General features: G+C 38.7%; 1 protein-coding gene across 1 annotated transcript; it reads right to left on the bottom strand.

Moving 5' to 3' along the window:
- Positions 1-3,971: 3,971 nt before the first annotated feature.
- slc2a6 (solute carrier family 2 member 6) lies at positions 3,972-9,304 on the bottom strand. Its single transcript, XM_088437272.1, has 8 exons — positions 9,106-9,304; positions 8,458-8,729; positions 7,939-8,035; positions 7,468-7,567; positions 7,094-7,287; positions 6,102-6,277; positions 5,696-5,985; positions 3,972-4,970 (listed from the first exon to the last, which is right to left on the bottom strand). The coding sequence occupies exons 1-8, from the start codon at positions 9,157-9,159 to the stop codon at positions 4,645-4,647; spliced, it is 1,509 nt and encodes a 502-aa protein (XP_088293398.1). The 5' UTR covers positions 9,160-9,304; the 3' UTR covers positions 3,972-4,644.
- Between the last annotated feature and the right edge of the window lie 651 nt (positions 9,305-9,955).

The following is a 9,955-nucleotide window of genomic DNA, read 5'->3' on the forward strand; positions in this document are numbered from 1 at the left end:
CTTCAGATTCGAAGCTGTGATGGGCACTAAAATGTTACCTTGCGGTTACAGGCTAAATGACGTGAGGTTACTCAACATCTGAGGGGGGAAAAAAAAGAACGCAGTTCCCTCCAATAAAACAGGGGTTTGAGCTAGCTGGTAAATTTTCTGGTAAATTTGCTCGATTTAAAAGGTAAAAATGTTTAAAACTGCAATATTTATATTGGACATTATTTTACAGTATATTGTCAATTTTGCAAAAATGTCATCTTCATGCTCTCAATCTCATGAGACATCTCATCTTGTGGAACTTGTGTTGTCCTATGCCTAATCCTGAGCATTTGCTGTACATAATGCACACAAGGGGTGGATGAGAGGTTCTAAGCATCAGGAAAATGAAAAGAAATAAAACATTATTGAACATATATTTTTCATCATAGTAATGATAAAGGGCTAAACACTTACTCCAACGGCACTGAAGCACTTTTATCGCAGTGTAGGACATGCATCAATGCTTTTAGGACACGATGCTTAAAACTTTTCATACATCCTTGTTTATAATAGATAATATCTATATTTGGTGTTAGAAGAATCTTTAGGCACAGCACAGTACTGAAATAATGTCTGTGTTTACTCACAATAATACTCAATGTGAAATCTGTACGTTTGAAGAAAGCAGAGATTTTTTAATGGTTTTAACTAATTGTGTGAAATTGACATTTTCCTTCACAACACCTAACGAAATCTCATTGTACATTAATGGGATTCACTGAACTCATGGGAATTTCTTTTGGCGGCCCAAGATGTGGTTTCTCCTCTCTGAAAACAGAACAGCTCTAACAACAATTCAAATAGTCTTATTCGATGCGGACCCAAACACAACGCAGCGAACCAATCGGACGTTTCATTTCGCTCAAAGAAACAACGTGCCTGGAATGCGTGATGAGTTCAGGACAACAATTAGTGGGCAGCACAAAACAAGGTAAATTCAGCTCCTTATACAGTGCATTCTGATTCTACCTCAATGTGATTATGAGAGGCATAAAAGCCCTCAAAATGGAAACCGCAACCACAATGCGGCCGCAATGAAAATGAGCTTGCCATCCGTGCCTTACATAATTAGAGCAATTAAGCCAAAATTCAGAGAGACATTAAAAAGACCTAGATGACCTACAGTTGACGTCAATTCAAATCAGAGAGTTCTTGGGAGTAAATTACCAGGGGAAGGTGTAACTATTGAAGCATTTCTGTACAATGTCGTGCCCTACAGCGGCACTGCGAGGAATGTCAAAATTTCAGATGACTAATCTTCCACCTGTTGAAACGGCAGTAAAAAGTAAAAAGCTCGATGCGCATGTGACAGCGTCCGCTTTTGACAATTGAAATCGTCTTTTTGTAAAGATTATTCAAATATCTCATAGGAAGAAAAGTCCTCAATGCATTTTGTGTTTTGGCTCTGTGGATTTCCCCGGCTTCGTTTTGTTTTGCATTAGACATCGAATCTCTGCTGGAAATACATCTTCAGAGGATTGTACGCCTGTCAAACGGCATTTTTCAAACATTTGTCACCGGATCAGCATGTGCAGCATCAAGCACACATTTTTCATCTGGTTTTTCTGAATTTGTATGCACTGCATAATAAAGCGGATGGGCTGTCACCAATGCGTTTGTACATCAAGTAATAATCATTATTTTCAGGAAAAGATTTCAACACTCCAGAGCACAAACACACGTCAACAGTGGAAGCCATGTAAGTAAAGGTGTGTGAGAGGGTGTTGCCCGTGCATGATGTCAAATGGGTGAGGTGATGGTGGTATGTGCGTGTCTGTTTTCGACGGGCCTGACGAACAGCATTCCTTCAAATAGAGCCATCTTCACAACGCTGTACATTATACTGCTACTGTTATAATGTCAGGTGTTGAAATTCGCCCGCTGTCTGCTCTCCTGAGCCTCGTTATTGGATTAATGCGGGGAAAATTATGTTGTTTTTTTTAAATGAGCTGTTTACATAAAATGTGTTGATGTTCTCTGCAGCCTCATTGGTCTAAACACATCATTCTGATTAATAGTGTGTTTGTGGAATATGAATTAAACTACTACAAAAACTACTTGTTTATCCATTTCAGGAGGCGGCCATTTTGCCACTTGCCGTCAACTGAAAAGGACATCACAGTTGCTCTGAGCTTAGGTAAGAGCCAATCACGGCTCAGCTTGCAAACATCACATGAACAAATTTGCCCATATTGGTTTTTACCTGAGCCCTCAGCAATTGTGATAGCAATTTCAGATGCCAGCCAGTTACAACACAAGTTACACACTAGTTAGGGCACATAGAACATATTGTCAAGAAAAAATTGGGGTTGACTTACTCTTTAACCCCTGGAGGAAATTTGGACCCAACTCGGGCTTTTTGATGTTTTTGAAGTGTGATATCAAAGGAAAAGCCTAAAAGCCAAAATATTGCATAGGTTGTCAAAACATGACGGTTTTCACCATGCCACACTGCCATCCCTTCTAAATGCTTGCAAAAGGGAGGTTGAGAGGTCCACCCTATAGGTGTCAAATTTAGCCCATGTCAGGTTCATTTACTGCCATTCAAAAAAAAAAAGAAATTAACAATAGTGATGAGAGGGCCGAAATGCACACAAGGTGGGTGGAGTCACAAAGGTAAAAATAGAGTCTGACTCAGCAGGTATATAAACTCTTAGTGAAGAGAAACTAAACGCTTCATGAAGCGATTGACACTGTACTGGTGACTTCCTCCTATTGCTTGATCGTTTTTGTCCACTACTTTAGACATTTCAACATCATTTGTGACTTGCTTGTTTTTGATTAGTTTCCATTTTCGTCTTCGTTTGCAAAATACTGTACCATGGTACCAGTTGCAAGAGTCTCTAGGTGGATATTGGCAAGAATTACAAGCCATATAATGATTTAAGGACACAATGTATCGTAAATTTTTGCTTGTAAGTCAAAGCAAAAAAAAAAAAAAAAAACCCAACACAACCACTCCTTTGTTTTCATTTTGTTGTAAAAATAACAACATACCTGTTTACGTCAATGAAATGTACTGGTACTTTTTTACCACATTGGTTGTTATCTTTATGTAATGCCTCTTGGTAATTATATCTGGAGATTGACCCGTTTAACGAGCCATACCTTTTCTCATTGATTCTATTCATCAATGCTATTCTTAGGCAGGTAAGAAACATTGCCATTGTCTTTGGGCATTCAGGTAAATGCATCCACCCAACATCAAATCTGCTTCTGAACCACTATCAGTTTTTTGTACTATAAGCCTCTTTTGCCTTTGAGGAATGAATGCTTTCAACCTTCATAAATATATATATATATATATATATATATATATATATATATATATATATATATGTGTATATATATATATATATATATATATATATATATATATATATATATATATATGTATGTATGTATATAATTTATTTTTGCTTGTCAAAAAAAGTCAGTCAATACTTGTCATCACCAAGACACACACAGGCATGCATACTTACGTACATACAGCTGGAACGCCAACCTGTGACAACATAATGTCATGTGACCGTTCTACGGTAAATCAAAAAGACAGGTGTCAACATTTTTGCTCTCAGGATTGGTTAACTATGGATGCCATTATGCAAATATTTTTATATGTTTAAAATGGGTTTTCCGTATATGTGAAATTCCCAAAAGAGTAGTTGGGCTGCATTGAAAATTGTAACAATACAAACGTAGCATATTCATAAGAGAATCATTATTTTAACGCAAGTATAACACTTGATTTGCATTCTTTTTTTTCTTAGCTAGCCATTGAATCGCATACAAGTTTGAATATTTTGAGTTTCTTGACTGTCCATAGCAATACATCACAAGCAATGTCAAATTCTGTGCAAAGATGTTAAAAAAAAAAAGATTAAAAAAACTTGATACCATATAGCAGTGCTTCTAAAAATAGTGGGGCGATGGATGCCAGGGGGGTGCAGATGACCCCAGGGAAAATGCTTTGTTTTTCTCACGTGGCGTGTAATTGCAATAAAAAAAAAAAAAAAAATTGTATCAAGCACTTTGATGCACTTTGTTAATTTTTTTTCAGTTTTAACTACACTGTAACCTGTATAATGCTGTAAAAAATAATTAACAGTTGGTGAAAAGTTGACTTATATTGCATTTTTCTTTTGTTTATGTTATATATACTGGTTTAAGTATACTTACATGATTTTTATAAATAATCTTATTTTTAGTCAGCTCGTCGACTGGGCGGGGCTTAGCAAAATATAGTTGAGAAGCACTGCCATATAGTCATAGTCAGATCTAGTTTCAGCAGTTTGTGAATGCTAAATGACTAGAAGACAAAGAGATACGACTTTTTTCCCCTCCTATAAAGGGCAATTAGGATTTTTTTTTCATTTCCATAGAAAATTGAATCACAAAAATATGATGTTACAATCAAATTAAGGCTTACAGTATGATTCAGTTTTTCCATTTGTGAGTTAAATGTTTTTCTTTTTTGGGTCATGGGTTTCTGATCCATAGAATGCTGCATGGGAAGTAGTGTATGAAAGACAGTGGGAGAATATGCCACACATAAATATCCAAAGCCAGGAATGTTATGTCATATTCCAGTATCCCCACAGAGTTCTATGCCCTTTATGTAGCACAAGCATTGGGATGATCTTGATTAATAGTATATCTTCGTGTCCTGAAATAGTTCTCGATTTCCTCCAGGGATCGACCCCGGGTCTCTGGGACACACAGCGCGGTGAAGAGCAGACACACCACGCACACCACCGTGAAAAAAAAGTAGGGCACGTACAGGCCGTAACTGTCTACCAGGTGAGTGAAGGCATCTGTAAGCGCGAAGGCTGTCAACCAACTCACAGTCACGCACAGGCCCGAGGTCACGCCCCTGACGGCCAGAGGCAACACCTCTGACATGAGCAGCCACGTGATTGGCCCCCATCCCATGGCGTATCCTAGGAGACAAAGAAAGGGCTTGTATCAATGCACTGAAGCACAGATGTTTTTCTAATGGGGAAATTTGAAAAATGTTTCAGTGTGTGTGCAAGGCCTTTTTCCTGTGCAACAAAAAACACACACACATTTAGACCAGAAACAGGTTGTATTGTGAAGACTTAGTGTGTAAGATTTCGACGGTTTTTCATTACGGCCAGCAGGAGGTGCTGCAGGTGCTGCATTTACCGTTGTCCTTAGATATAACAACCATGGCCGCCTCCGGAGAATGTTATCACCCCTCACGTAATATAATTTAATGATAACTAGACCTATGATTATACAGTATTCAGAACATACTGTAGGTCATTAAGAACACATTCATTTGTACGTTTTTGACATTTACAATCGTTTAATTTATTCCTTATTAATGAAAAACGGTCTAAATCTTACACACTGTCCCTTTAAAATGTATCTAGAAAGATCTGACAGGCCTTACTCCGTTATCAAAAATTCCAATTAATCAGAAAATTGTCTAATTTGAGCGTGCAAAAAAAATTCCGCGTGAAATTTCACCAGTTAAACAAGCCTGATCATTGTAAGTTTCTTGGAAAAACCCCTGACATAATGCGCCTCAACTTTTTGGCGAGAGACATCCAACTGACAGGATTTTCCATGGGAATTATTTCACTTTAGTTATGCGACACGCAGTTATGTATAGTTGATGCAATCAGGTCGTGTCACTCACCAAATATGAACACCACAACGCTGATAAGTGGAATGGGGCCAGCTGCCGTTTTGCTAGCCAGCTGAGTGACGTCATAACGGAGGTTACGCTCCATACTTGCGGTGAAGTTTGGAGGGGCGGGCCCTGGTTGGTAAGGCGTGGTGTGGGATATCATAGTCAGAGTCAGCGTGGACAGGAACATCAGAAAGCTGGACGTGTACAGCAGCGCTTTGCGCCCTGCCTTGTCCATCAAAACTGCTGCCAAGCTTACAGAAGCAAGGCGAACCAATCCTACAATTGCAGCATCGTATCTGACACAGGTGAACAGAAACAGGTAGTGACTAATTACAGTATGCAAAAAATGGTCATTAATTAAAGATAATGATATGGCATGTGCAGAATGAACAAGTCGGGTAACATTTCACACCTTGGCTCCAGTGAAACATTGCTCTGAGAAAAGATGGGCTCCAGGTAGACAAGAATTGGGCTGATGCCGGTAAGCTGCTGCAGGAAACGCATTACCACAGAGATGAGGATTGGCCGATAGTAGGCTGGCTTGGCCAGCTGGGACCACGTGACCCTGCTCTGCAGAGAGATGCTGAGCTGCAATGAAGAACATGGGTAGTATACCCAGTGAGAGGTTGCGAGTGCTAACACAAGAATTGCTACTGTTGCGGTTGTCTACTTCTACCTCTCGTCTAGAATCTAAAGGGGGAAGGTGTGGGGTTTCTGGAGGTTGCTGATCCACAGTAATCCAGTTCAACTCACATTTTTGTGAAGTGATAACTAGTGCTGTCAAGCAATTATTTTTTTTAAACTAATTCATCACAAAACTTAACATGATTAATCATGGCAAAAAATAGGGATTTTTTTTAAATCTTCAAAAAACAATCCTGATAAACATTCAATTTATATTAAAAAGCATTATTAAAAAAGACATATACACAAATACTACTGTAGTTTTACATTGTAATACCCCTATTTACCAGTAGATGACAACTTTAGCTTAGCGGCGCTTATGCCAGGTCTTATACTGCCTTATATTACATCATGAACAGGCCTAATATTTTTTGTGACTTTGGAATGACATACAAGACAAAAAGAATATCTCAATAATGTTTGGCTGAGTTGATTTTTGCGATTCTTGATTAACACCACCTCTGTAGTTTTACATTGTAATACCCCTTTTCACCAGTAGATGACAACTGCAGCTTAGCTGTGCTTATGCCAGATCTTAAACTGCCTTATATTACATCATAAAAAAGCCTAATATTTTTTTTTGAGTTTGGAATGACATAAAGGACAAAAAGAATATCTCAGTAATTTTTGGCTGAGTTGATTTTTGCTAGCAATAATGCACAAAATTAGTCCTTGTACATGATGTTGATTTCTTATTCAACTGTTTTGTGCTGGCCTCACCTTGATGGCGTTGAGCTCGTTCTGTATGTCATAGTCAGGTCCTCTCAGCCAGTGGAGGGCGCGCTCGGCCTGCTCCTCTCTGCCCAGGGAGAGGAGCCTCCTGGGGGAGTAGGGCATGAAGACTAGCATCACTACCATCAGCAATGCTGGCACACCTCCTGCCACTGCAAGCCAGCGCCATGGTAACACCAGACCTGTAAGTCATATCATAAACAGAATAGTAAATACACTAATAACATCAAATTAGGCAAAAAGCACTGAAAAATTGCAAAACTGTACGCACAAGTTTTTAAGAAGTTCATCATCAACATACACCCAAAGGTCGAATATCTACATTTTTGTGTGAAGTGTGTAAAATTTATCTATATCTTTACCCAAAACATAGAGTGCCAGTGCTCCGAACACGGCGGTAATCTGAGGGCAGGTTCCCAGTGTTCCTCTAAGAGATTTATGGGAGATCTCCGAAATGTAAACCTAAAATACAAACAAACAACAACAATAAATCCACATGAAAAATGTAGAAGTTGCAGGGATGGCAATTCACTAGGACATACTTCATGCCATTGGATAATAAAGTATCTGTCTTAGCTTGGCACAGTAAAGTAGCATTTGGCGCGTTATCAGAAGTTATTTTTGTCCAATGAAGCTGTAAACCACAGTGTGTGATCATGTGGCTTGTATTACTGTTGCTATTTGTCAAAACGTCTGAATTAAATAACAACTAAAAAAAACAAAACAGGTAGCGACTTCCTGAAGTTTTGACAGTCCGCAAAACAGGATTTAAGAATTGGGACAAAACTGAAAGTTGCATAAAAAAAGACGAAAACGTAACAATTGCAACCCACGGGAATGGATGCCGATGTCACGCCCCCGGCGACACCTGTGAGGAAACGGCCCAAGTGGAGCATCCACAATTCCACAGCCCCTCCTAGCAACAGGTAGCTGAAAGACACGTTAACATGAAATCGGGATTGCCAAGACTGCTGTATGTTTGAAAATATCCAAATATCCTGAAGATTACTTACTTGCTGCACAGTATAGCTTTTATTCAACAGAAGGTTGTTGTGTAGAAGTTTAAAAAAGAAACTCGTAAATCTAGACACTATTTAATTGCTTTCTTTATGGATTTAGCATGTTTAATACATTAGTCAAAGAATTTTAAAGTGGTCCTTGCATCCTTCCATTATTTTGTATTATTTAATCAAACTGATGCTGAAAATATTAAATGTATGTCTGAAAAGTATTTAAACCAATTATTCAACTATTTAACTGCATTTTTTTTTTCTCCACTAGAGTTACCAGGTAAATGTTAATTAGGCTATGTAACAGTATCCACAATCCTTTCAAATAGTTTATTGACTGACCCAACAGCAGAAGGGATGGCTGACACCATAATACTCAGCTTTCTGCCAATCAAATCATTTAGCAGCATGGTCCCGAGCCCACCACAGGCCACACCCAGCATGTAGACTGAGCCGAACAGGGCGGCCTGGGAGATGTCCATCCTCAGCCGGGGGTCCGCATCAGGATCCTGGAGCACTGGCAGGACGGGAGACGGATAGACCAGGGAATAGCCGAAACTGAAGTTTCCTAACACTGCCGCAAAAACAGCCAGGAACAGTTTGAATTTGCTGAACTGGAATGAAAAGAAGAGAATGAATTAAAACATGGATGATGTAATTTATTCAGCTGTGAGCTGTTTTTTAGTCACAGATTCTTGGTTTAGTCACAGTTTCAGCCACAATATGCTCCCATATTAACATTGCAGGTTGCTAGATGTTAACTTACTTTAGTGGTTAACATTTCAAATGTGTTGGTTAAAATGGTTTGCAGGGCCAAACCCAACAACACTGAACAAGTTTGTCACAAAAAAAAACCCAGTAAGGTATAGCAGGTTCATTTATACTTATACTATGATTTTATACTTGGTTTCAAAAGTCTGCTAATGTACTCAACTATAATAAAAAACAGTTTACAGCGTTTGTAGTAAGTCTAGGCTTTGTATCTCTTACCTTGAATTCTGGTGATGGCTCGCTTGGATTCAGTAATGGTCTTGCTTCATCCATTTTAGCACAAGCAGGACTGCACAACCGTAGCCTTCATGAAAGGTTAAAAATATGATCAAGTGGCCAATGTATCGGTAAAGTGTATTTTTTCTTGCTTAAAATCAGTCTCATCTACAAAAAAAGGGAACCTGAGAGAAATGTGTGTTGCTGGAATGTCCTGTTTGAGAAGGAATGGTTGCAGCCCAAATGAAAGTGAAAGTGGGAAGTACGTCACCACTGGACTTCTGGAAATTACATCTAACTGGAAAATTTGTGGTGACATTTACTTGGTCATCAAACTCCGACTTAAGCCTTCTCGTCCAGGGAGCAATTTAAAGTCTTTTCTTCTCACTTGGTTAATCATTTCTGTTGTTTGATAGATTCGTTTATTATATTTATTTCACAGCACTTGTCCCTCTCTAAAAACATTAAAAGCTCAGTGCAATCCTAGCTGAGCAAATGTTCTCCACTTCTGCTCCAGTGCGTAATCCCTGTTTGGTGCACATATTGCCACTAAAGTGCGATCTGTAAAGAGGAAACATTTGCTTGTGGAATTCCTTAATGAAGAAACTCAAATTGAAAGTAAAAGCAGAAGTCCCCTGGTTGAGTCAGAAGACAAAAAGTACAGTTGTTTAGCTCTCAAGATCACATTTACCACTTCTCTTTAAACATGATCGGGTCACAAACATGCACAATGCAAAAGAACTCACGTGTACTCTGGGAGAGATGTTAGTGGTTGTTAGAGAATTAGAAAAAGACCTTGAAATTTCTCAGTTATACAGAAAACATACTAAAACGTGACAAAATTAAAGCAAGA

Source organism: Hippichthys cyanospilos, chromosome 16 (genome assembly GCF_059441005.1).
Source record: "Hippichthys cyanospilos isolate Australia breed blue-spotted pipefish chromosome 16, RoL_Hcya_1.0, whole genome shotgun sequence".
NCBI lineage: Eukaryota > Metazoa > Chordata > Actinopteri > Syngnathiformes > Syngnathidae > Hippichthys > Hippichthys cyanospilos.

Excerpts from the sequence above, each read along its gene's own strand:
- slc2a6 (XM_088437272.1), bottom strand. The coding sequence starts at position 9,159 with ATGGATGAAGCAAGACCATTACTGAATCCAAGCGAGCCATCACCAGAA. Across the intron at positions 7,568-7,938 it reads TGACATCGGCATCCATTCCC|GTTTACATTTCGGAGATCTC; the intron begins GTGGGTTGCAAT and ends TTTGTATTTTAG. Across the intron at positions 7,288-7,467 it reads ACTGGCACTCTATGTTTTGG|GTCTGGTGTTACCATGGCGC; the intron begins GTAAAGATATAG and ends TATGACTTACAG.